Source organism: Sparus aurata, unplaced genomic scaffold, assembly GCF_900880675.1.
Source record: "Sparus aurata unplaced genomic scaffold, fSpaAur1.1, whole genome shotgun sequence".
Lineage (NCBI taxonomy): Eukaryota > Metazoa > Chordata > Actinopteri > Spariformes > Sparidae > Sparus > Sparus aurata.
Window position 1 is genome coordinate 181,279 of NW_022045106.1, and position 26,841 is coordinate 208,119.

At 44.8% G+C, this 26,841-nt stretch overlaps 1 protein-coding gene across 5 annotated transcripts in view; it reads left to right on the plus strand.

Moving 5' to 3' along the window:
• Positions 1–26,680, plus strand: part of LOC115577625 (regulating synaptic membrane exocytosis protein 2-like) — a 47,167-nt gene extending 20,487 nt beyond the window's left edge. The window contains exons 10-41 of one of the 5 annotated variants that reach the window (XM_030410501.1): positions 211–275; positions 630–749; positions 846–945; positions 1,113–1,236; positions 1,580–1,626; positions 1,861–1,949; positions 2,051–2,086; positions 2,807–2,937; positions 3,170–3,341; positions 4,684–4,843; positions 14,273–14,341; positions 14,680–14,815; positions 15,035–15,142; positions 15,365–15,415; positions 16,099–16,158; positions 16,380–16,439; positions 17,184–17,351; positions 18,055–18,164; positions 18,624–18,653; positions 20,257–20,829; positions 20,978–21,019; positions 21,195–21,233; positions 22,543–22,557; positions 22,809–22,831; positions 22,925–23,016; positions 23,353–23,502; positions 23,630–23,814; positions 24,049–24,184; positions 24,361–24,473; positions 24,647–24,748; positions 25,560–25,699; positions 26,020–26,680. In XM_030410501.1, coding sequence (XP_030266361.1) covers positions 211–275; positions 630–749; positions 846–945; positions 1,113–1,236; positions 1,580–1,626; positions 1,861–1,949; positions 2,051–2,086; positions 2,807–2,937; positions 3,170–3,341; positions 4,684–4,843; positions 14,273–14,341; positions 14,680–14,815; positions 15,035–15,142; positions 15,365–15,415; positions 16,099–16,158; positions 16,380–16,439; positions 17,184–17,351; positions 18,055–18,164; positions 18,624–18,653; positions 20,257–20,829; positions 20,978–21,019; positions 21,195–21,233; positions 22,543–22,557; positions 22,809–22,831; positions 22,925–23,016; positions 23,353–23,502; positions 23,630–23,814; positions 24,049–24,184; positions 24,361–24,473; positions 24,647–24,748; positions 25,560–25,699; positions 26,020–26,208 — 3,635 coding nt within the window. In that variant the 3' untranslated portion in view covers positions 26,209–26,680. The remainder of the gene's footprint in view (positions 1–210; positions 276–629; positions 750–845; positions 946–1,112; positions 1,237–1,579; positions 1,627–1,860; positions 1,950–2,050; positions 2,087–2,806; positions 2,938–3,169; positions 3,342–4,683; positions 4,844–14,272; positions 14,342–14,679; positions 14,816–15,034; positions 15,143–15,364; positions 15,416–16,098; positions 16,159–16,379; positions 16,440–17,183; positions 17,352–18,054; positions 18,165–18,623; positions 18,654–20,256; positions 20,830–20,977; positions 21,020–21,194; positions 21,234–22,542; positions 22,558–22,808; positions 22,832–22,924; positions 23,017–23,352; positions 23,503–23,629; positions 23,815–24,048; positions 24,185–24,360; positions 24,474–24,646; positions 24,749–25,559; positions 25,700–26,019) is intronic. The other 4 variants (XM_030410502.1, XM_030410504.1, XM_030410503.1 and 1 more) reach the window with 4 other exon arrangements.
• Positions 26,681–26,841: the final 161 nt, after the last annotated feature.

The following is a 26,841-nucleotide window of genomic DNA, read 5'->3' on the forward strand; positions in this document are numbered from 1 at the left end:
TGTGGAGGAGTCATGTGACATGTTGGCTGAACGCCGCCTCTGTTCAAACACCACCGTCACTTCCTGTTTGGAGACTCTAGCATGTTGACAGACACAAAAATCTTCTCTTTAACATTTTAAGATTATTTGTTCAGCGACGGACGGATGAGTTAATCATTTAAAGTTCAGTGACTGTTTGACCTCTGACCTCTTTTCTTTTCTGGTTGCTAGGAGACATGGACAGCCAGTGGTGGGATCATGGGACCTGGCACAGTGAAGCAGCGCCCATGTCTATGGTAGGACAAAGCCACGCCCCTTAATTAATACAGTCGTCTAACCCCGATTCCACCTGTCTGTCCTCCACCTGTCTGTCCTCCACCTGTCTGTCTGCAGGTCCGTGTTCATTTCAGTATGTTTGAAAACCTTCAAAGTTTTTAATATCAACAGAAGTATTTGAACTTTTAGTCGACAGTAAAAAGTAACTCAAGGGTAAAATTAGTTTCAGACTCAAAATCATTTGTCGTTTTCATTAAAGCAGCTGAAGCGTCCAAGATGAACGGACACGATTTGTTTTATAGTGACACTGCTGATTGGACTGTTGCTGTTGTTGCTAAGCAACCATGTGTGGTTTTATCACTTTGACTCATCAGCAACCAGTCACATGGCAACCCTCCAAGGATGGAGAGCGTCTGATTGGTCGAATTCTGTTGAATAAGAGGATGAAGGATGGGACGGTTCCTGCTGATACAGGAGCACTGCTGGGACTGAAGGTGATGAAGACGTCTTCATCATCGTCTTCTTCTTCTTCCTCTTTAGCCTCAGTCTGTGTCACTTTGGTTCGTTGCTCATGGGCGGTGTGTTTTCAGGTGGTTGGGGGAAAGATGACCGAGTCCGGTCGCCTCTGTGCGTTCATCACTAAGGTGAAGAGAGGAAGTCTGGCTGACACGGTGGGACATCTGAGACCAGGTAAACACACACCTGAGACTAGGTCTGGATGCTAAGCTGAGCTAACAGTTTTCCTCTGCTTCCAGTGTTTGTGCTAAGCTAACTCATGTCTCAGTGAGTTGAAGGCTCTCTTTGATTTTGTTCCTGTTAGAACTTAGACATTATGACAGATCTGTATGTTTTCTCAGGTGATCAGGTTCTGGAGTGGAACGGTCGGGTTCTCCAGGGAGCCACATTCAATGAAGTTTACAACATCATCCTGGAGTCTAAACCAGAACCACAGGTGGAGCTGGTAGTGTCCCGACCAATCAGGTGGGTCAGAAGTTAGATGGTCACTAGCAGCCAATGGAATCATCTGAAACTTTGTTGAGAAAAGTTGACAAACCGCAGAACGTTTTAACAGACTTAGTGAAGAACTTGGAGCCTGTTTTCACATTCCATGTGACTGAGACAGAACAAAACAGACTGTAATCACTGTCGGCTTTCAGAACATTTTGTTGACTGTTGTTTGTAGTTCTTGTTCCTCAGAGAACCTGAAGTTCTGTTCTGTTAGAGCAGTCTGCGGATGGTTGTTTGTGTTTATTACTCAGAGAACCTGAGGTTTTGTTCTATCAGATCATTCATCTGATTGTTGTTTGTGGTTCTTGTTCCTCAGAGATGTTTCCAGAGCGACAGACGGCGCCCACGGCCAGCTGGACTCTAGTGAGTTTATGACACAGACACTGTTATATGTTTATTGTCTCATAGAACCTCAATCCAAGGAACATAACAGAACATACCTCCATAAAGCAGGAAGATTGTCTGATAGTTCATTAAAACTTATTAGTTGATTTAACAGTACAAACTAAATATAATATAAACTAAAATGTTCCAAACGATAAACATTGATGGGACCGTTTTCTGTTTCATTCTCTGAATTCTATGTTGTACGTTCAGGTTCCAGTTCCTTTGACTCTCAGAAAGTTGGGCCATCTATCTCCGTCACATCTCCCGTGAGCCCCAGCGTTTTGTCCGGACAGGTCTCTGTAAGTTTACCCAGCATGCACTGCACTGCCACATGACACACCCCACAGCCAAGCAGCTCTCAGTTAACAGCCGTTTCCATGGGGACATGTGTTTGTTTCAGACTGCGAACAGGCGTCCTCTGGTTCCCAGAATACAGGTAACTTTGGATGTAGAGAGGAGTGAGACGTCTGTCTGTTCCACCTATCTTTCTCTGCAGTTGTAGCTCTTAGTGCAGATAAGCCCCGCCCACCCACAGGTGACCAGGTAATCAGCGACGTAGCTAGCGACAGCTGTAGTAGAAACACAAAGTAGAACTCTGTTCATGTGAGGGGGTTCTGTCACCGTTAACAGGATTCTCTCTTTTCTGCAGAACTAAGTGTGGTTCCCCACAGGTTCTCTGTGGTTCTCTGTGGTCCTTCTGTTGACGTTGTGGTTCTGCGGATGTTCTTGAGAGTTCTACTTTTCTACTGTGTCCCATCAATCTCAGTCACTGTTCCAAATGACTCAGCTCGTGTTCAACATGATTCAGAGGATGTGGTTCTTCTGCTTTTTTCAGGATTCCTCTGCTGTTGTTGAGGGTTCTGCCACTGTTCTATGGTGTCTTATAGGGTTGTTTTTGTGTTCTTTAGGGTTCTGCTGATCTTCTACAGGGTACAGCTACTGCTCTGTAAAGTTGTTCTATTCCTAGGATTCCTACTAAACAGTTAAACAGGGTTCTACTTTGTGCTGTTATGCTGGGTTATTGGATACTGCTTGTTCTCTGTGAGTAGCTTTATTCTTCCTCAGGGTTCTCCACCTGTTCTCCAGGGTTCCTGTTCACCTGTGTAGGTTTCTGTCCTTGATGCAGCTGTCCTAACCAAAAACGTATTCTTTACAGCTGAAGCTGTGGTACGATAAAGTCGGTCATCAGCTGATCGTAACCGTTCTCGGGGCCAAAGAACTTCCTGTCCGAGACGACGGCCGACCAAGGAACCCTTACGTCAAGATCTACTTCTTGCCAGACAGAAGGTAAAACCAGGACCCTCAGGCTACCAAGGGCGAGGTGATGACTAGAATGTGTGTTGGTTTAGGTAAATGAGACATGTCTTATGATACTGTTCTCAGAGTTTACTGGTTTCATTTCTGTGTTTTCTGATTCATTTGGTTCTGCTGTAGAACCTGCAGAACCTCTGGTCTCACTCTGTGTAGCCAGAAGTGGTTCCTGCTCTTTGATTGGCTGTTGATTGTCTCCTCTCTACAGTGATAAGAGTAAGCGGAGAACAAAGACAGTGAAGAAGTCAGTGGAACCTCGGTGGACCCAGACCTTCATGTACTCTCCAGTCCACCGGCGGGAGTTCAGAGAACGAATGTTGGAGCTGACGGTTTGGGATCAGGCCCGAGTCCGAGAGGAGGAGAGCCAATTCTTAGGAGAGGTCAAGACACATCTAGAACACATAGAACCCAACATATTTCAGATGCAGTCATTCATTTTTGCTTTGAAACTTTTCTGAGTTCACAGCTGACACCATGATTACAGGCAGTGTTGGGGAACCTACTTTGGAAGTGTAGCTTGTAAAACTACATGTAGTTCAACCTGGCAGTAGTTGGAACAACCTACATTTCTACTCCTGGAGAAATGTAGTTTGTAAAACTACTGCTAAAAAAAGTAGCTTTAGCAACTACTTATGCTCATTATACTCATTTAACTCAGCGTTAAATAAATCAACATACGGTGTATGTGAAACAAAATATAATAGCCTACAAAATTCACTTGCCACTTGCCTATCAACTCGAGAGGAAAAAATCAAAACTATTGTTGTTTTTGGCTTGCAGGGCTCACATGTGAACATGTAGGTCGTGTCTGTAGATGCATCTATATCCAACATGTACATGCCCAAATATGGCCGTGGTTGGGCTGCTGCGTTCGGGGGCTCATCGGTGGTAGCGGGACGTTGTCCATGATGTGCTTGTGCCATATAAGCACTGCCTTCATGGCACAAAGACCCGCCCACTCTGTGAAGGATTTGAGTGCTGCCAGGGCAAGCCAATCAGAGGCAGCGCTGGCTTAGCATGTCATAACATGTTTCATGCATTTTTTTCAAAGAAAAATAAAATTAAATGTATATTTTATAGGTCTTTTTTTGATAAAAAATATTTCATGTTATTGGCCAAAATTGTAGATTTTAAATTGTAGATTTTTAAAAATGTCCCAAAAAGTAGCTGAAATTAACGCAGCACAAAATATGAATGTAGTTTAACTACCAGCAAGTTACAGCAAATTGTAGTTAAGTTATGTAGTTCAACTACATGTAGTTTACGTCTCCCCAGCACTGGTTACCGGTGTTGTTCACCTGTTTACATTTTCATTGAACTCATTAATTTAGAAAGAAACGGGTTGTAAAAGGAGCAAAAACTAAAAAAACTAAAAATCTTTGAACTTAATATCGACACAGGAACTCTCCAGATCTGTTTCTGTCCGTTTGTGAAATAAATCTTTATTAAACATTTGAAATGGGACAGTAAAGTGGATTTTATTAATTTCAGTTAGCTGTTTTGGAACAATAGGATGATGCATCATAAATCCAAATGAGACAATCGGACGGTCTCATCAGAGGCCTGCGGCAGCCACTATCATGCTTTTGTTTCTGTTTCTTATGTTGGATTTATTGATCGCACTGTTTCGCCAAATAAAAAAACATGCCTCTAAAATAAGATTTAGAAAAAAAAAAAGTTTTCGCCATGTCTCTCTGTTCCTGTCCATCCGTCTGTCTGCAGGTCCTGATAGAGTTAGACTCAGCTCTGTTGGACGATCAGCCTCACTGGTACAAACTGCAGCTTCATGATGTTTCCTCTGTGCCATTACCCAACGCCTCCCCCTACCTGCAGAGGAGAGGACTGCAGCCTGAAGACACGCTGAGCAGCAGGAGGCTACACAGTGAGACACATTATATACAATAACACACATTCATTATATACATTAAAACACACACTCATTATATACATTAAAACATACAGTCATTATATACATAAACACACATTCAGTATATACATTAATTTACACACACTCATTATATACATTAACACACAGTCATTATATACATTAACATACACACACTCATTGTTTACATTAACACACACACATTATATACGTTTACACACACTCATTATACATATTAACACACATACTTGTTATATACATTAACACACACACACTCATTATATAAATTAAAACATACACTGATTTTATACAGAAACATACACTTATTATATACAGAAACATACACTTATTATATACAGAAACATACACTTATTATATACAGAAACATACACTTATTATATACAGAAACATACACTCATTTCATACAGACACATACACTCATTATATACAGAAACATACACTTATTATATACAGAAACATACACTCATTATATACAGAAACATACACTCATTTTATACAGAAACATACACTCATTATATACAGAAACATACACTCATTATATACAGAAACACACACTCATTTTATACAGAAACATACACTCATTATATACAGAAACATACACTGATTTTATACAGAAACACACACTCATTTTATACAGAAACATACACTCATTATATACAGAAACATACACTCATTATATACAGAAACATACACTCATTATATACAGAAACACACACTCATTTTATACATTAAAACATACACTCATTATATACAGACACACACACACACACACACACACACACACTCATTATATACATTAAAACACACTCTCATTATATACAGAAACATATACTCATTATATACATTAAAACACACACTCATTAAATACAGAAACATACACTAATTATATACATTAACACACACTCATAATATACATTAACAAGCACACACACTCATTATATACATTAACATATACACACATTCATTATATACATTAACATACACAAACTCATATACATAAACACACACTCATTATATACATTAATTTACACACACTCATTATATACATTAACACACACACACTCATTATATACATTAACACACACACTTGTTATATACATTAACATACACACACACACTCATTATTAGATTAGATTAGATTCAACTGTATTGTCATTGTTCACAGTATAAATACAGAGACAACGAACCAGAAGTACAAAAAAGCAGCAAAGTATAAGTAAAAAGTATATACAGTATAAATAGTGCAGATAATACAGTATGTACAGTATATAAAGAGTGTAAGTAGGTCTAGGTATTTACAGTATATAAATATTATTGGCAGCACTGAGTGAAGATACAGTTTGTACAGTATAAGTGTATTAGTGTAAGAGTAAAAAAGTCAGTTCCGGTCAGACACAGAGCAGTTGCCAGGCCAAACTGTGACACAGCTGGTAAGGATGCTCTTGATGATGCAACGTTAGAAGTTCACCAGAATCTGAGGACACAGATGGACCTTCTTTAGTCTCCTCAGGAAGAAGAGATACTGGTGAGCCTTCTTGATCAGGGTGGAGGTGTTGAGGGACCAAGAGAGGTCCTCGGAGATGTGGACACCCAGCAACTTGAAGCTGGTGACACGCTTAACCTCCATTCCGTTGATGGGTTAGGGTTAGGGTGGGGGTATGTGTGTCATCATTTTACTTTCTGTAGTCCACAATGAGCTCTTTGGTCTTCTTGGTGTTGAGAGCCAAGTTGTTGCTGGCGCACCACGCTGTTAGGTGTTGGACCACCTCCCTGTAGGCTAACTCATCATTCTTGTTGATGAGACCAATCACCGTTATGCGGTAGGCGAATTGGTAGGGGTCCTGTGTTGGTGGTAGACTGGCTTTGAGGTGAGCCAGGACCAGCCTCTCAAAGCACTTTGTGATGATGGGGGTGAGTGCAACTGGGCGGAAGTCATTAAGGCTCGCTGCAGTGGAGTGTTTTGGCACTGGCACGATGAAGGTGGTTCTGAAGCACTTGGGGACAGCTGCTTGGGCTAGTGACAGGTTGAATATGTCAGTCCAGACCTCGGTCAGCTGCACAGCGCAGGCCCTGAGGACGTGTCCATGGACGCAATCAGGACCAGCAGCCTTCCGTGCATTAACTTATGCTTAGTGCAGCATACACATCGCTGGGAGACAGTGTGAGGGGCTGGTGGTCTGCAGGGCGCAGACCTGGCGCCTTAGCTTGTGGGTTAGGGCTTGGACTTTTTGATACTCTTTTACAGCCAAGGATGAGCTATAGGCCGGAGCACCCACACAGTCATTATATATAAGTTAACACATACACACAGTCATTGTATACATTAACACACACACACACTCATTATATACATTAACACACACAAAGTCATTGTATACATTAACACACACACACACACACACACACACACTCATTATATACATTAACACACACACAGTCATTGTATACATTAACACACACACTCATTATATACATTAACACACACAGTCATTGTATACATTAACACACACACACTCATTGTATACATTAAAACACACACACACACACACAATATACATTAACACACATACAGGCATTGTATACATTAACACACGTTATATACATTAACACACACAGTCATATTTACACTTACACACACACAGTCATTGTATACATTAACACACACACACACACACACACTCATTATATACATTAACACACACACACACACACACACTCATTATATACATTAACACGCACACAGTCATTGTATACATTAACACACGTTATATACATTAACACACACACAGTGTTTGTATACATTAACACACACAGTCATTGGATACATTGACACACACTCAGTAGCCCCATTCACACTGCCGTTTGCATGTGGGGATCCTGCGCCAATTCTCCGCACCCTCCTCTGTGTGAAAGTTTCAGATGCGGAGAGAGGGGAAATTTGGCTCCGGCTCTGATCCGCCTCTGGAGGTAGTATCAGGGCCGCATTATTGGTGAGCCGTCCCAGTGTGAACGGATAATCCGGAGGCGCGGAGCAAGGGCGTGTCAGTCTGACAGTCTGATAACTGCACAGGTCCTTCACTCAACTAAATACATTGAAATGTCCCACAAAGCAACATTACATAACCAAACAAAAGTAACGTAGTAACTGTAACTGTCTTTGGCAACTTATATGAGGAAAACAAATACTGCAGCTCTACGTGGAGAAGCGTCCATCCTCCTGCTTGTCCTACTGACTCTTCCTCACGTTTCTGCCCGTAAAACAGTCTCTGTCACCGGCAAAAAACTTTAACTCGCTGAGTGTTTGTGATGAAAATAGCCCTCCTGACCGAGGCTTCAATGAACTTTCCCCCAGAAAACAGCCTCTGTCCCCACGGGTGAGGGAGTCAGACAGATCCAGTTTACTGATGGTGATTATGTAATTAATAGGGCTGTAATGAAACAAAAATCACGGTTCGATACGTACCCCGGTTTTGAGGTCAAGGTTCGGTTCATTTTCGGTACATTATGGGAACAAAATGCAAAACATAAATTTGCTTGTTGTGTATTCAGAACTTTTCTAAACCAACAATTTATTGTAACATTATACAAAATATGAAAATAAAATTAAAAAATGGAATACTGTTGTAAAGTGCTGCCTTGTAATAAGTTAAATAAATTATTCTCAAATAAACAAATTATATAAAATAAGCTAACTAAAAATATATGAAAATATAAATATTATAAAAATAAATTCCTCACAGCTTGTTAAAGGAGTTATTTGTGAGTACAGCTTTCATTACGAAGATATAAGGACGACAATATGCACTTTTGGATGATTGATTGACAGTCGCATTTTTTGGGCAGGCATCGACACAGTCACCTACACTGTCACTGTGTGCTCTGTAGCGCTCATCTGACAGTGGTTTGCAGGTCGTAGACCCCAGCATCTCCATGTGGAATAGTAGTGTTCAAGCCACGTCACAATGACTATGCATATACCTGACTTTGATTGATGAGCAGGGTGATCAGAATGTTTTTCCTGATTAGTGGACATGGCCGAGGACCCCTCTCGAGATGGGATTTTCAAACCACAACTCCAGCACACCTGGGAACTTCACCGGTAAAATGAACACCAGTTAAACTGTCACAACGGAAACATGTCTTTCTCCGCTGCAATATTTAACCAGGAAGCCGCAGTGTTCCCAAGCAGGAGACTTTAGCGACAAGGGAGGGTCTTCAAGCTCTGTTTTCTCGCTAGCGTTAGCCATGACGTAAATGGGCTGCACATGTAGCTGCAGGCGGAAAATAAACACACGCAACTTCCATTCCAGGAACTCACTCGTGCACAGCCCTGTACCAAACCGAATGTCCTGTACCGAAACGGTTCAATACAAATGCATGTATTGTTACACCCCTAGTAATTATGTAATTTAGCACGAAAAACGTAACTTCGTCTCTTTCCAGGATGTTTGGTGGGTCAGGATCTCAATCACAACACATTTTCTTCACTTCCAGGTTAGGAGGGACCACTGGCAAGTTGCTGCCACGCCTCCACCGTGATTTGTTAGTTCTTTGATTTGTTTGATGTATTGAATTCACTGCTTAGCCTGCCGGGTCTGGCTCCTTGCAACCCAAACAGCAATCCAACAATCTGGTTTCATCTCTGTGTGATCAGAGCTACCGTGTGCTACTGCTACTGTGTGCTCCGTGCTACTGTGTCTACGCTCGGTAGCCTGGAGCTAACCTCGCCCTGGCCCCCCTCAAAACCCGCACAGTCTCCTTTGCCCACACCGCTCCCTGATACACCGCTGACCTCCGTCAACTTAAAATCACTGGCCGTCGACTTGAGCAGTTGTGCAAAAGACTGGACTCTCAGTGCACACCCAAATCTACGCTCAACGTCTACACCACTACAAGAGCACCCTCTCTGCTGCTAAAACCACTTACTATGCCAACCTCATCAGCACTGGAAAAGGCAGCACTCAAGCCCTCTTCTTGACAGTAAGCCACGTTCTGCAGCCTCCTACAACCCTCCCCCTCAACATCTCCACTGATTAGTGCAATGCTTTTCTGCAATTCTTTGACACCAAAATCAACGCCATCCACCTCTACTTGGCCTCAACTTGCGCTTCCTCAGTGGACCCACCTTGGATGGTGTCCTCGGACCGACCTCCCATCAGCCCCCTCTCCAACTTCACCCCAGCAACGGAATACGCCATTTCTGAACTCGTCCGTAAAGCCAAATCCACTACCTGTCAGCTTGACCCCCTCCCCACTACCCTCATCAAAGCTTGTCTCCCATCCATTTCCCCCGTGATGACAAAAATAATTAACGCCTCCCTTTCCTCTGGAACTATACCCCCACTCTCAAAATAGCGGCAATTACACCCACCCTCAAAAAACCTGGTGCTGACCCAACTGACCTGACCCAGTACAGGCCCATCTCCAATCTTTCCTTCCTTTCTAAAACCCTTGAGAGGGTGGTTGTTACTCAACTTCAGTCCCACCTTGACTCAAACAACCTCCATGAACCCTTCCAATCTGGTTTCCGTTCTAAACACAGTACTTAAACAGCCTTGGTCAAAATCACAAACGACCTCCTCTGCGCAGCTGACTCTGGATTACTTACCATCCTCATCCTCCTCGACCTCACTGCTGCCTTTGAGACCATCTCCCACCCACTACTTCTGGAGCGTCTGGCTGACATTGGGATCGCTGGCGTGGTACTTGCTTGGTTCATACCTCACCGACAGGAACCACAAGTCAAGGTGTTCTGCTGTTCCACTGTGTGTCCCCCAGGGGTCAGTACTTCTACCTCCTTCCCCTGGGCACAATCCTCCATCACCATGGTGTCCATTTTCATTGCTATGCTGATCTATATATCAGGTCTATATATCCACCAAACCCACCACTGCCCTTCCTCCCTCCTCCCTCTCCACCTGACTCCAGGACATCAGGAGCTGGATGAGCAGGAACTTTCTGAAGCTCAGTACAGCAAGACTGAGGCCCTGATCATTGGCTCCAAAACCACCCTCTCCAAAGCGCAAAACATCATAGCTACAAACATCATCATCGATGGCCTCCATTTACCTTTCTCCAACCAAGTCAAGAGCCTCGGTGTCACTCTGGATAACACCCTTTCCTTTGCACCTCACATAAAAAACATCACCCGAACAGATTTCTTCCACCTTCGCAACATCTCCAGACTCCGCCCATCCCTGTCTCAATCAAGCACTGAAGTCCTGGTCCACGCTTTAGTCACATTGCGGATTGACTACTGCAATACTGTTCTCTCTGGCCTTCCCACCAAACTTCTTAACAGGCTTCAAATCATTCAGAACTCTGCCGCCTGGATTATCACTCGCACCAAATCATCTGACCACATCACCCCCATTCTCATTCAACTACACTGGCTCCCTGTTCAATATTGGATTAACTATAAAAACCTTGTGCTAACCTTCAAAGCCCTCCACAACTTAGCCCCTACCTAACTTTCTGACCTCCTCCAGGACTACACACCTTCTCGTTCCCTGCAGTCATCCTCTGCAGGTCTTCTGAATACTCCCACATCACGCACCATGGGTGCAAGAGCTTTCAGCTGCACTGCCCCCAGGCTCTTGAACTCCCTGCCCCTACACATTCGACCACTTTATGTCTCGTTTTGTTTTGTTTGTGCTGGTCATGTCTTGCCATGACTTGCTGTTTTGATTAATGTGACTTTGATCTCCTGCACTGTAAGGTGTCCTTGGGTATCTTGAAAGGCGCCTCCAAATAAAAATTTATTATTTTCATAACAGCATCCATATGATTGTAAACTGTCCGCAGGTTTAGATTGACAGGGGGATCACCTGGGAAACACCGATGTCATCAACATGACGTGTACCGTCACGCCTCTTTAGAAGCCGCAGTGCCGGCTTTCTGTGTGAATTACACGGTGGTACGGCGGAGATGCATCGCTCTGTGTGAATCACCATTGGCGGAGAATTGGCGAACCACTGCTCCGGAGATTATGCGGAGAGGTTGTGTAAAAAGGGCTAGTCATTGTATACATTAACATACACACAGTCATTCCATACATTAACACACAAACACACACATACACACACACACACACACACACACACACACACACACATGTTATATACATTAACACACACAATCATTATATACATTAACACACACACAGTCATTGTATACATTAACAAACAGTCGTAATATACATTAACATACACACACACTCATGTCAGATCAGATTAGATTGACTTTACTTCACTTGTAACAACAGCTCAAGTTGCAACAAGTACAGGAAAAATAATTACAAATATGCATGAAGTTTAATAGAAGATGAATATATTGATCAGTTAGTGCTCGAGTTAATCAGTCTGATGGCACTGATGGTGGAGAATGAGAGCCAGGCCTTCCCGTCCAACATCAGTGTGTGACCTCACAAATGTGTTTCTAGAGGAATGGTCAAAAATTCCCTAAAACACTCCTAAACCTTGTGGAAAGCCTTCCCAGAAGAGTTGAAGCTGTTATAGCTGCAAAGGGCGGACCGACGTCATATTAAACCCTAAGGATTAAGAATAGGATGTCACTTAAGTTCATATGCGAGTCAAGGCAGGTGAGCAGATACTTTTGGCAATATAGTGTATATATATCAGATATATGGATATACATATATAGAGAGAGATAACCATTAACACGCTCACAGTATAAACATTGTTGTCTGTTGTTGTTGATTTGTTTGACTTCTCTCCCATGATGCTTTGCCAGACAAACGTCTATACTATAATTCAGGTAATCATCTGTGTGGTTGTGTGTGTGTCCCTTCATAGCTAATGCTAATACATTTAGCTTTCCACCATGTGTTGCTACTGGTCTCATAAATAAGAATGAAACCTGTGCAACACTTTGATGTCACACATATATTGGACTGTGATCAGGTTCCCCTTGTGCTGTTCTTCGATTGTTTCTTCAAAATTGATTTTTGCATTTTGATGGTTCCAAACTGCAGACTGGAAGGAACCGCTGACAGTGTTCTTCATGGGTTCCAGGAGGCTATGAGAGGCTTACACAGTGCTCTTAAAATGTTCCCCTTATAAGTTCCGCAAGTGGTTCTGGAGACGTTCTCATGGGTCCTTGATAGAGTCTATAGGGCATTCAAGGGATTCTAGAAAGCCCTGTGGACGTTCTGCAGGTTCTTGACGTTGCACCATCATTACTCCTTTTCTACCAAATTAAATGGCATTTCTACAGCGCTTTTCCAATCTACTGACCGCTCAAAGTGCTTACAACACTTGCCCCATTCACAAATGCATTCATACATTAATGTTGGTGGCTGCCATGCAAAGTGCCCCAAAATTAACTTTAAAAAAATACAAATTAGCCCTGGCTCTTGAGGTTCACTAGGTGCACAAACTTGATCTGAACTTGTTCAGTGTTGATGGAAAGGTCCCCCTTAAGAATCCTCAAACAGCTTACAAGATCTGCAGTTGGATTTCCAGGGTTACCTGGAAGAGTCTTAGGAATCCTTGCTGGGGAGCTGCAGATGGTTGATACAGATTAAGGGGTCTTGAATGGCAGTTGTGTTGTCCCGTCAAAGGGGTCTTAAAATTCATTTGGATTCCATGTTTCCTTGAGATGGTATCAGTGGCTTGATTGGATTTCCAAGAATGGTTTCCTCAAGAATCCTCAAAACGTTCCTTACAGGGTTTTCAGCTGTTCTCATGTTTGTCCCAGAGGTTGTTAATAGGGTTCCACAAGTTTTTAAGAATGTTCCAGATGTAAGGGAAGACGTTCTGAATGTTCATCCTAAGTTTCACAAATCTTTCTAGCGATCCTTCGTCTGGGTTCAGGTGGGCCTGATGGTCCCTGAATGCTTGGTTAAATTACATGAATTGTTTCCAGAGGAACGTCTTTAGGAGGGTCCTAGATTTCTCCACAAGGATTATAGGACCTTTACGTCGTCCTACCATGGGATTTCAAGAGGATCTGGAGGGTCATCAACAGAGTTTCACACGTTCTTTTTGGGAAACTAGAAGAACTTGTGGAGGGTCTGTGAAGCTCAGTCATCTTACTTTTGTAGATTCACCAAGAATAATGCAGAATGTTACAGGGTTCTTCAAGGCGGTCACTCAGATGTTGAAGAAAGCCTTGCAGGGTTTTCAAGGTGCTTGGTGTCTTTTCAACAATGGTTATGATCTTCAGGAGTTCTTAAAAGTAAGTTTTCTTGTGGTGGTTTCGGTCTGTCATCAGGTGTTTCCAAGGGTGTCAGGAAGGTTTCAGGGCAATTTGAGTCAAGTGAAAAAGTGTGAAGTTGTCCTTTTATGTTCATGTCTCTGTGTGAGTGAGATTAGTGACATCCTGTGATGTCCACTTACAGGTTAAACATCCTGTCTCTCTTTCCCCCTGTCTGGTTGTCTGCAGGGTCTCAGAGGATCAGTGACAGTGAGTTTTCAGATTACGATTGTGAAGACGGCATCGGGGTAATCTCAGGTGAGTCCACATCCACCTCAACATGAAAATGTTGAAGACGTCAAAGTGGACAAAGTTGTAAATCACAGTCTCACAGGTTTCTGTTAATGGTGTTGTCATGTCACAGTTACAGTCACAGTTACATTCACAGTTACATTTGCAGTCACAGTTACAGTCACAGTTCCATTCACAGTTCCATTTGCAGTCACAGTTACAGTCACAGTTCCATTCACAGTCACAGTTGCAGTTACAGTTACACAGTTACATTGGTTGCTTGCTTGAACATTGTTCTGAGTTCACTCAAACTCTCGGACTCTGTGCCATCTTTGACAGTTTTCTCTATTTCTCTGTGAGTCCAGACTACAGACAGAATGGGCGGGACTTCCATAGCTCCACCCTCTCAGTGCCGGAGCAGGTGATGTCGTCCAATCACTGCTCTCGATCCGACCTCGTCAGGATGAGGTCACGGTCACCAAGCCAACCACCTCCTCAGAGGTAATCAACTATAATCAACGATGAGCTAGCTTCCTTGACTGATCTGTAACTGATTTATTTGTTTTTTGTTTGTTTGACTGAAACAATTCAGCAGTTTTCTTCTGAACTTTACCTTTCAACTGGCTTCAGCCTCCAGAAAGGCATCACCTTCTTTTTTCACCAGTCACTTTCACTCTGTTTTCATCCCTGATCCACTGACCTCTGACCTGTGGTTGCCAGTGGTAACCCTCTGTACCCATTGTACCGGGAGGATGCTGTACGGCTGCTGCGAGGCTCCAAACTGAGCCGAGCATACTCCGATGCCGGCCAGTACAGCAGTCTGGACAGGTAACTCACCTGGACACCAGGTCCTGGTTGTAGTCCTAGTTAGAGTCGTGAGTGTAGTACTGGTTGCTGTCCTTGATGCAGTCTTAGTTGTGGCTCTGGATGTAGTCCTGGTTGTAGTCCTGGATGTAGTACTAGTTGTGGTACTGGTTGTAGTACAAGTTGTAGTCCTTGTTTTAGCGCTGGTTGATTTCCTGGTCTGACTGCCTGTCTTTGTGTATTCAGGAGGTCACTGAAGAGAATGTCTGTTTCCAACTCGCTCGATTCCCACGACAGGTATTGCAGTAGATTTAGCACATAGAAATATTAATAATAGTAATAGTAGTAGTAGCACTCTAATACCGCTTTTCCACCAACATTCGCGGGTCTACACAGGTTTTTTTACACACACGTCAAACCACTAAACACTGATTGTTGACCACATTCCCACTTCATACATATAATGCCGCCAATCTGTGCTTCTTACCTGAAGCGTTACGTCGTACATCGCTGACGTCACATTCCTCATCACTAATATGCCGGAAACAGCTGTATCATGAAAGAAAACAACTACAGACCCACTGTGACAGGAGCGTCTGTAAAACAATGGATACTTTTTGCATGTAAAAACCCTCACAAGATGGCTTGTTTACTGTGAGCATTTGAGACACTCGGTCCAATAACATTGGTGCTAAACCAGAAGTTAGCTCGGTTTGGGATCCAGGTATTTTCACAGCCGGGAAGTCAAACTTTTTAGTCTTTAAAACACCACTGAGCAGCTGGTGATAAAAACCTGGGTCTACTGCAGAGTCTACTGACCCGGATGTAAATGCAGAGTTTACACATTCACATTGCCCACAGAAGCCGATCTGAGCGTGTTCAAGTGGGATTTTTGACCAGTGGGAAAGAGGTATTAGTGTCAGTAGTGACAGCGGTGCAGGATCATAGTTCTCATGTCCATCTGTGTGTTTCTCTGGAAGACATTTTAACCAGACTCCGTGGACAAACCACATGATGAATGGAAACTGTGAGGACTACAGGTGAGCCCCGGGCTGATGGGTAATGTAGTGTTAGAGGAGGTTGTTGTCAATTTGCACTCTGTAAAGAGATTTTCGACCTGTTTGTTGGCAATCTGTCAGTCAGGGGGTTGTGGACTGTTTAGGTGCGTCCATCAGAGGACTCACCTTCACAGGTTTTCTGGGGTCAAAGGTCAGTGGGCACTTATCCTGTTTTGGAGTTCTGACATGTCTCTGTTCCTCAGTCAGGACTTCATCCCTGACTTCCCCTACGAACCTGATGGCTATGATGAAGAACTCCTCAGGTAAATAGACGGACAGGCGGACCTTCAGACAGTTTGACCTTCACATAGTTTGACTTTAAGACAGCTGTGCAGATGTAGATTTAGAGAACATTAGCAGTTCCTTAGTCCTCATTCTTCCTTGAAGTCATTCCTCATATCAAGTTTAAATATAGAACCACATCAGCTGGACTTGGCTGATTAAATTCACCTGTACTCCTGTGATAAAATATTACAACTCAAACTTCACTAACAGGATGTTTTAAAAGAAAACCAAACTGAAGACGTGTTCTTCTCTTAGAGCACAAACAGCGGCTCAGTCACATTAATCAATTAACTCTTGTCATCAAAGAGAAAAACCATCTCAGTCATAAAAAGTTACCTGAGAAATTAACTTATGTCCATTGACATTCTCTGTAGTGACGTTTCCAAATGACACTAAAGATTTGAGTGTGTCATAGAGCGGGTGTACAGGTGTGTTAGATCACCTGAGCTGATGATGTCAGACTCTCTGTTGAGAACTGCTTCAGACTTGCCCTCATTTCTCTCCCAGCATCCCTTGCTGTGTTCTTGAGGCCTGATGGGAAATTGAGTCCCATGTTTCCGGTTTCTTTTCAGTTTTCTTCTTTGTTGGAGTTTGACTTCAGTTCTTCAGTGCCTTAAACTTCCCGTTTAGTCAAAGCTGTCAACAGGTACGACAAGCCAATAGTCGTCATGGTGACTAACCAACCCCTCCTGCAGGTGACTTGTTGTCATGGTGATGTGCAGGTACAGTCGTCAGATGGACCGGCAGGATTACTACAGTCGCTCACGGTCAGCTGACCAGCGAGCGATGATCGACCGCCCTGTCTACACGCGCTCCCACTCCACGGACAGAGCTGACTCCTCCCACCTGAGCTCCAGACGCTCTGCCCCCCCCTCACCTGCCCCGACCAGGTGACCTGCAGCTGACCAGTCAGAAAGCAGCTCTAACTCGGTGGTTCTTATGACCACAACCCTTTTCTTTTAACCCCTCCTCATCTGCTTCCTGATTGGCTAACAGTGACATCACACCACTAACTACCTGCCATCTGTCTGTGGAAATAACCTTTATTTTCCTTTTGTGCATGTTTTGCTTCTGTTCAGTTTTCTGAATGAATGTTTTGGGCAGTTTGGTTGTTGGGTTGCATGAGCTCCTGAAGACTTTTGATTTCTGTTTCATTTAACTAAAAAGACAGTGACAGACTGACAGGCTAACACTCAGTGATGTAATTTATACAACATCTGTGTCTAACACTAGCTAACATTGGCTTACATTAGCTAACATGAGCTAATATAAGCCCTGACTGTTTTAAACTGATGTGTTTTATTTCTGATGTTGAACTGTTGCAGCGGACAATCGTGTTGTTTCTTCTTTAAAAAGACGTCTGCAGATGATCTCAATGAATCTTTCAACCAGTTTGCAGAAACGTACATAAGATTTAGAAATTTACTATGCACTAGCTTTAAGTTAGCCAACATAGCTTAGCATAGCTCAGTTAACCTTCCATCACCAACGACTAAGACCACTGTGACCTCTGACCCTTTGACTATGCCATTGCTGCCTTGCTCCCCTCCTCTCAGGTTGGTAGTTTGATTACTGTGTTTTTATTCCTTTCAGGACAAATGCACGAGGTGGATCAACTCAGACAAGTCCATCAGGAACGCCGGTCTGCGGCCGCCGAGGACGCCAGCTGCCCATCATCCCACCTAAAGGAGCTGTGGACAGAAGTGAGTCCGTCAGTTAGATGTCAGGTGACACTCATGCTGTGGTCACATGAAGCTGATTGGGAGGGCTCAAAATGTATTTGTGCTGTTTATTTCTTTAACACTTATACAAGAACTCAGGAACTCTAGAATACAAGATCATGAGATCATAACATCACAAGTACACAGGAACACAGGAATAATAGATGACAGGAACACAGGATCAGCAGCTCGTTCAGAATGTTTATCAGATTTAAAAAACACTTTTAGTTTTTTGTCTTGTGTCGTTAGAAACCAAACAAGGATGTTAAATTTGTGAGCAGACTGTCAGTTAGCAGACATCTGGTTCATGAGTCTGTCTGTTCATGAGACCATCTGTTGGTCTCTACTGAGGTCCAGCTGTTGGGGATCTGCTCTAGTTTGAGCAAATATCTGAAAGAACATGGAGGTAGGGGTGGTCTAACAGTGGGTTCTTTCTTTCAGATGGAGAACCCTCTGACTGTGTGCAGACAGGTACACACTGTTTGTGGTTTAACACCTGAGTGACGTTCTCCAACTTAGAACTAGGACATTTAAAGCAGAACATGCTAGCACTCATAGTTTTTTCCTGTACTTGTTTGATTCCAGGTAAGAGTTTGTATTTCAGAACATATACTACATCCTCATCACATGTCAGTGTGCTGGGGCATGCTGGGAGATGTAGTCCCTCCAGAGGGTCCAGGTTTCTGTCCAAGGATAGTCTCCAGGTCTCAGTCTGCTTCAAACATGTCAGACTTAATCTGAAAATATGAAGGTGTTCTGTGTTCCGCCTTTTATCCTGATCGTGGTCCTGGTCCCAGTCCCAGAGATAAGCAGGAACCTCCAGCTCTCACTGGGGTTATCTCCAGGAATGGATCGGGTTTGTTACCTCCAGAACCCTGGAGCTGTGTCATTCAACAGAATTTAGTCTCAGGTGAAAACCATAGCTCCGTTATGAAACTATGAAGCGTCTTGGAGACCGGGGGCTTCACCTGGATCAGTTCTAGGAGGGATGCACCCTGGTGGTCGGTCAGAGGATGCATTGATCAGACTTTTTATGTCCAGCTGCTGAGCTCTTTTCATCCAAATGTGCAATCTGTTCTGAGCAGAGCTGGATCATATTTGTTAGGTCACATGAGGTAAGCCAGTCAGACTGACCTGTCCTGGTTCCATCCAAGCTGTGGCAAGTTGTGGAGTCTGTGTGTTTGTCAGGTTTAAAAGAAAAGAGCCAGGATGTGGTTTTTCTCTTTCACCCCTGGATGCAAATGTTTTATTTGCCCTTTTGATCACAAAAAATACAAGTGAACAAAGGTAAATATTCACCACTGTTATATATGTGTGACCTAGTGGCCCCTGTGGTCCTAGTGGTCCCAGTGGCCCAAGTGGTCAGGGTGAGTTCAATTCAGCAACCATACTTCACTCTATGTTGTACTGTATGTGATTGTGTATGTGACAATACAGCTTGATTTGACTGGTTGATAAGAAGGTGAGCAGTGGACCAGGTCAGGAGGTGGAGGTGGTGCTGCTCCATCTGTGTGTGTAGATCAAGTGAGCCTCCTGTTGGCCATCAGTGTTCAGACTCAGCAATCTGTCTCCAACAACTCTGAGATTTTATGAATAGTTCAAATGTGGAGACACTTGAAGTTCAGACCACTTTCACATACCGGACCAATCACAGCATAATGTGAGTGAGACTGTTAGACACAGCTGTCCTTCAATCCAGCGTCTGCAGCAGACTGACACCTTCAGACTCCACAGACAGTCTCCACAAAACCCCTGGAAGCTTCAGTCTTTGTCCACGCCCCATTTTATGACGGAACAGTCCGAGCTGGTCAGTCAGTGGACCAACAAAACAGGAAGTGGTTCTCCAAATGATTCAGGCAGGCGGGTCCGGAAGCACCTGAGTCCTTCTGGTGCTTCGAGTACCTGCTCACCGTCAGGCCTCGTCTGAGACTTTATCAGTGTTCTTGTTGTTTTAAGAGGTAATAGTAGTTTGTGATTGGTTACCCGTTGAGTCGTTGATCATGTGATCATTCATTGCTTTATTGTTTCTTTTCAATCATCTTTTCTTTTTCATTGTTGTCTTCCATCATTTTAGCCACGCCCACCACAGGAGTGTCAACCACAACTGTTCCGCCCATTTATCATCAGACCCCTCCCCCTTTCCACAAACAAGCCCCCCCCCTTGTCAGTAATCAACCGCCACCTCTTATACAAATCCAAGCCCCGCCTCCTCCTGTAAGCGCCCAACCTCACCCTCCTCCTGCACCTGCAACCACACCTGCACCCATATCCGCACCTGCACCTGCACCTGCACCTGCATCCACACCTTTGCCTTCCCAAACAGTGTCCCAACCTCCGCCCCCAGCCCCGGCACCTATTCAAGTTCCACCCCCAGCCCCGGCACCTATTCAAGTTCCACCCCCAGCCTCGGCACCTATTCAAGTCCCGCCCCCAGCCTCGGCACATATTCAAGTCCCGCCCCCAGCCAAAGCACCTGCTGCAGTCCCGCCCCCAGCTTCTGTAGTCCATTCGCAGCCACCTCCTGAACATGCACTTCCCCCTGCTCCAACACCTACCCCTTCACCTGCACCCTCACCTGCCCCTTCACCTGCACCCTCACCTGCCCCTTCACCTGCCCCCTCACCTGCCCCGCCTCCACAGACTCCAGGTGTGTACATCACAGGATCGATGTGTGTGGATGTGTGTAGAACCAGTTGAATCAGTAGTCAAATCTCCATCATGACTGTTCATTTAATCTTTCTTGTGTTCATCTTTATTACATCACGATGACATCACATCCCACCTTTGTGTGTCAGAACCAGACAGACGCTCTGCGACACCTGGAGGGACTAGGAAAGGTCAGTCTGTCTCAGGTGGCTCTGATGATTCGTTCAGGTGACACTTGTGCAGGTGGATTGTTGATGGTGTTGATGTTACTGGGAGGTGACTCGTCCTACTGGTTTAACTGGTTTGTGTCAGAGTGCTCAGCTGGATAGGTAGTCTGACCAATCATCTCTCTCTGCCATGATGTAGAGGTCACATGGGAGGATCAGCAGAAGAAAACAGCCAATGGTATGGTACCGCCTGTTAGCGACCCCTGTAGAGTTGAGAGGAGACTTGTTAGACTCCTGAGGAGCCTCGTTAGTTCCCTGAGGAGCCTCGTTAGTTCCCAGAGGTGATTCGTTAGTTCCCTGAGGAGACTCGTTAGACCCCTGAGGAGACTCGTTAGACCCCTGAGGTGACTCGTTAGACCCCTGAGGAGCCTCGTTAGTTTCCTGAGGAGACTCGTTAGTTCCCTGAGGAGACTCGTTAGTTCCCTGAGGAGCCTCGTTAGTTCCCTGAGGAGACTCGTTAGTTCCCAGAGGAGACTCGTTAGTTCCCAGAGGAGACTCGTTAGTTCCCTGAGGAGACTCGTTAGACCCCTGAGGAGCCTCGTTAGTTCCCTGAGGAGACTCGTTAGTTCCCAGAGGAGACTCGTTAGTTCCCAGAGGAGACTCGTTAGACCCCAGAGGAGCCTCGTTAGTTCCCTGAGGAGACTCGTTAGTTCCCAGAGGAGACTCGTTAGTTCCCAGAGGAGACTCGTTAGTTCCCAGAGGAGACTCGTTAGTTCCCTGAGGAGACTCGTTAGTTCCCAGAGGAGACTCGTTAGTTCCCAGAGGAGACTCGTTAGTTCCCTGAGGAGACTCGTTAGACCCCTGAGGTGACTCGTTAGACCCCTGAGGAGCCTCGTTAGTTCCCTGAGGAGACTCGTTAGTTCCCTGAGGAGACACGTTAGTTCCCTGAGGAGCCTCGTTAGTTCCCTGAGGAGACTCGTTAGTTCCCAGAGGAGACTCGTTAGTTCCCAGAGGAGACTCGTTAGTTCCCTGAGGCGACTCGTTAGACCCCTGAGGAGCCTCGTTAGTTCCCTATGGAGACTCGTTAGTTCCCAGAGGAGACTCGTTAGTTCCCAGAGGAGACTCGTTAGACCCCAGAGGAGCCTCGTTAGTTCCCTGAGGAGACTCGTTAGACCCCAGAGGAGACTCGTTAGTTCCCTGAGGAGACTCGTTAGACCCCTGAGGAGACTCATTAGACCCCTGAGGAGACTCGTTAGTTCCCTGAGGAGACTCGTTAGACCCCTGAGGAGACTCGTTAGACCCCAGAGGAGCCTCGTTAGTTCCCTGAGGAGACTCGTTAGACCCCTGAGGAGACTCGTTAGGCCCCTGAGGAGACTCGTTAGTTCCCTGAGGAGACTCGTTAGACCCCCTCGTTTGTCACCTGATGAGATGATTAGAGGAAGTGGATCAGTTTGTGTGGTTTGGATTTTCTGCTCTTGTTTTAATGCGTCCATTCTTTCATTCTGTCTTCTTTGCTGTGTCTGTCCGTCCTCGGTCATCACGTGCAGGCGAGGTGTCGGCAGGTGAACTTTAACTTATCGGCAGATTTTTCTTGTTTGTCTTGTTCTCAGAAATTGAAAATCTTTTTTTTACATATTTAGGCTGAAAACAGAATTCAGATAGTGTTAATGTCAGAAATGTATACTTACAGTGACATCAGGTCCATCTGATGATGTCAGAAATCAGAGGAAGGATGTCAGACATTGAAATACTTTAAAGTAACTAAAACTATGATATCATCACAATGTAGTAACTTCTCCTCCTTCCTCTGCAGGTGTGATGAAGGATCCGTCAAAGGTGAGATGATCGAAAAATAGAACATGTTACACAATACATGTGTAAATGATGATGTCATAGACCAGCTCACCTGTCCAACTGTCCTGTCTGCAGATGAGGGACAGTCTGTCCTTCAAGTCATCAGACAGTGATGTTAGCGATGTGTCGGCCATGTCCACTGATGTCAGATCTATCAGCAGGATCAGGTGAGATCAGCAGCCAATCACAGACCAGGATTATTTTCCTGTTTCACAGTCAAGTGACCTCTTAAGGCTGCAGCGGTTATTGAATGTCTGTCCTGAGGGGGTGCCACAGGAAACAACACAGCGGTCACAGTGCATGTGATGTCGTGTGCCCCTGTTTAACATACATCCCACAATGCATCAGTTAGTGGTTAGCATGTATACGTTCACATGTTAGCATTTTTACATTCACATGTTTTTTCTGTGCGTTAGCATTTTTTCTTTTCATTAGCATGAGCTCATTACTCTTCATCAATCTGTCTGCATGCTGCTGTTCTCTCCTCTCATTGGCTGACACAGTCAGGTGGAGGCTCTGCAGGGCCAATCATTGGAGGTGGGGTCGGGGTCAGAGGGAACGCAGGAAGTAGTGGGGGCAGCTGAGAGTGGAGCTGTTTTGCAAAAGAGCGAATCAGTGGAGGAAGGAGAGGAGTCGGAGCCTGAACCTGCAAAGTAAGCAACAGACCAATGAGGTGCTCCAGACCATTCATCATAGCAACAGTAGTGACCCCCTGCCCCCCCTTTACCCATGCCCCACCCCTCCCAAGTGACTGACAGGTGTTCCTCTCTTCTCCTGCAGGGCGGCGCCGGCGACTGGAGCTCCCATCACAAAGTCATCGAGTGTCGGAGGAGAAATTTGTTCGTTGGGGCGAAACGACGATGACGATGACGACAAAAAACGACGCTCAAGCTTTGGAGCAAAGATGATGGGAATGGTCGGACTGGGAAAGAAGAGTCAGAGCGCCTCGCAGCTCAACCCAGAGGGTCAGTCCCACTTTGACCAGTGATGGTTTAAATGTTCAGGTGGACGATCAGTGTTCAGTCTTCTGCTGCTTTAATATTTAGTGTAAAATTTTATACCAAAGACAACGTGTTGAATTGCATCAGTCTGCTTCGACGACCACCACACGTCTTCATTCAGTTCAAGTTTGTTCAGAGCTCTGATTGGTTCAGATGTTCATTTTCTTCTTGTCTGTCTCTTCCCTTCTGTCCATCCAGAGGAGGAGAAGAAGAAGAAAGTGGTGAGACTTCCTGTCCAGAGGAGCGTAGAAACCGGTCTGGCTGTCGAGTTTAAATCTCGTTTCACCCGACAGCTGAGCCGCGACCCCGACGCCGAGGATCCCAAACCTGGAGCGTGAGAATGACTCCTGTCTCTGTTCTCGCTCCTCTTTATGCTAAAATTGAATTAAAAAGAGGAGCGATGTTTTAGTGTTCTTAGAGGAATTTTTATATTTATTGTTACAAATAATATTTTTAATACATTTTAATTTTCTTTCTGTGATGAATGTATTCATGTGTTTGTATCTTCAGTCTGATATTTCCGGGAGTGAAGTTGGCGTCAGACAAACAGTTCACTGGTTTCCTAGAGGGATTAGGCCCCGCCCAGCTGGCTGGACGGCAGACTCTGGCCACGCCCCCTATGGGTAATGAACAATCAAAACTCTCTAAAGTCTTCAGACTTTATCTAATACTCTACATCATCAGACATTTAATTTTTTCCCGATAATACATATCTTTTATGAATACCTGAGATGACACTGACTGTTACCTGTGACATCATAACATGAGATTCTCTGATTGGCTGTGTGGTGGTCAGGTGACATCCAGATTGGAATGGTGTACAGGAAGGAGCGTCTAGACGTGGAGGTGATCCGAGCACGAGGGCTGGTGGGAAAACAAGGCAACAAGAACACTCCAGGTAACACTGGTACACACTACTACACACACACACAAGTACACTACTACACACTGTAGGTCTCAGTTCTGACCAACTGGGGCAGCTGCAAGATTTTTTTTTGTGGGAGTCGTTAAGGACGAGTCAGCTCTGAGTTTCAGAGTCGTTAGGGCTACTTGTGGGTCGTTGACCCAACAGACCTTGATGTGGGGCGCTGAGGCTAGGAGAGCCCAGGTGAGCCCAGGTGAGCCCAGGTGAGCCCAGGTCAGTACAGCATCTTAGGTGTGAAATGGGGTTGTAGGCCACCTGGACAGCAGAGTCTGGACCTGAGGAGTTAAAGACTCCTGTGAACGTGTTGTCCAGAGAAGACAAACGGTTTGGTTTCGGGGGGTTCATATCGGATTCCTTGGTTTTCTTCCGGTCAGACAGTAAACAATGGCAACTGAGATGGAGCGGGTGTTTTTGGAGATGGAGCTCTTGGATATTGAACAACAAATGCTGTTATCACAAATGTTGAAGTGCAGGTGACGCAGAAGAAGTAGCAACTGCCTGAAATGACGTTCTGAGCGGACCAATCACAGTCCTTGCCGTTCGCGTCTCGGCGCGTCGACGTGACGCAGAAGTCAGGATTTTTTGGAGGCGCACGTCAGGCTACAGCGTAGGGGTCTGCGTCGACGACGTAGCTACGCCGTCGCCGCGACGCAGAAGCATAAATCAGGCTTAAGACATCATTGATCACACACCTACACCTGTTTTTGTTTCACACAAATGCTTTCACCTGTTCACACTGTGTGTGTGTGTGTGTGTGTGTGTGTGTGTGTGTGTGTGTGTGCAGCTCCGTATGTGAAGGTGTATCTGATGGATAATGGAAAGTGTGTGTTGAAGAGAAGAACTCGCCTGGCGAGAAAAACACTGGACCCTCTTTATCAGCAACAGCTGCAGTTTGAGGAAAATCCAGAAGGAAAAGTTTTGCAGGTAATCGTCACGTGATCGATCGTCTGACTGATCAGTCAAACAAACTAATTTCTGTCTTAATGATGTCATTGACCAGCTTCACTCAGGGTTCTAATGATCCAAACCAAATCTGACTTCCTGTAGAAGATGGCCGACAGTGAAAATATGTCAACACATTTTTTAATGTAAAACAAATTGTTAATCTCGCTAAAGTTAGCACGTTAGCATTCAATACTTTCGATATTTTGAGTTGCAGCCAGTTTGTACCCAACCTGAACTCTCTCTGACCTGTCCGTCTGTCTGACCTATCTCACCTGTCTGTCTCACCTGCCTGTCTGCAGATCATCGTGTGGGGCGACTATGGGCGGATGGATCATAAATCCTTCATGGGTGCTGCTCAGATCCTATTGGACGATCTAGACTTGTCAAACATGGTGATTGGCTGGTTTAAACTGTTTCCTGCCACCTCATTGGTGGACCCTGCTTTGGCCCCACTGACCAATAAGGAGACAGAGGGCAGCAAGTCCTAGCGTCAGGGGGTTGGACCAACAGTATCGCCATAGCAATGAGCCTGGAGTGTACAGGAGGGGACGCACTGCTGGGTGGAGCCTAAAACAGTCCCATGATCCTCCTCTGCTGCTGCATGCTGCATGATGACATCACAACAGTGATGTCACAGGGAGGAAGAGTGAGGCTCCGCCCCCTGATGCTCGATCAGGAAGTGACTCTCTGAGTGAAGGCGGAGCAACACAGCTTAGGATGCTGGGAAAAGAAAAGACAAGAGGCCGTGTGACCTGCAGCTACCAGCCAATCACAGCAGTTCCTCAGGAGTCACGTGACTGTTAGAGGCATGTCCAGAATCATAGACCGATAGTTTCCATGACGACACAGAAACATGGTGGTCTGGAGACTTTATGTTTTTGCATGGAACATTAGAACATAAGAACAACTGTTAAAGAACATGAGAACATGACAAATAAAATTATTCTCATTGCAGAAAAATGTGTTCTAAATGACTGGTTCTGTAAGGTTCTGCAAGGTTCTGCAGGTACCACATTGTCTGCTTCATAAGGTTCTGCTTGGATCACAGATCCAACTCTGGTTCTGTTAAGGTTCTACAGGTAACACAAGATTCTGCTGGTTCAACAAAGGTTATAGCAAGC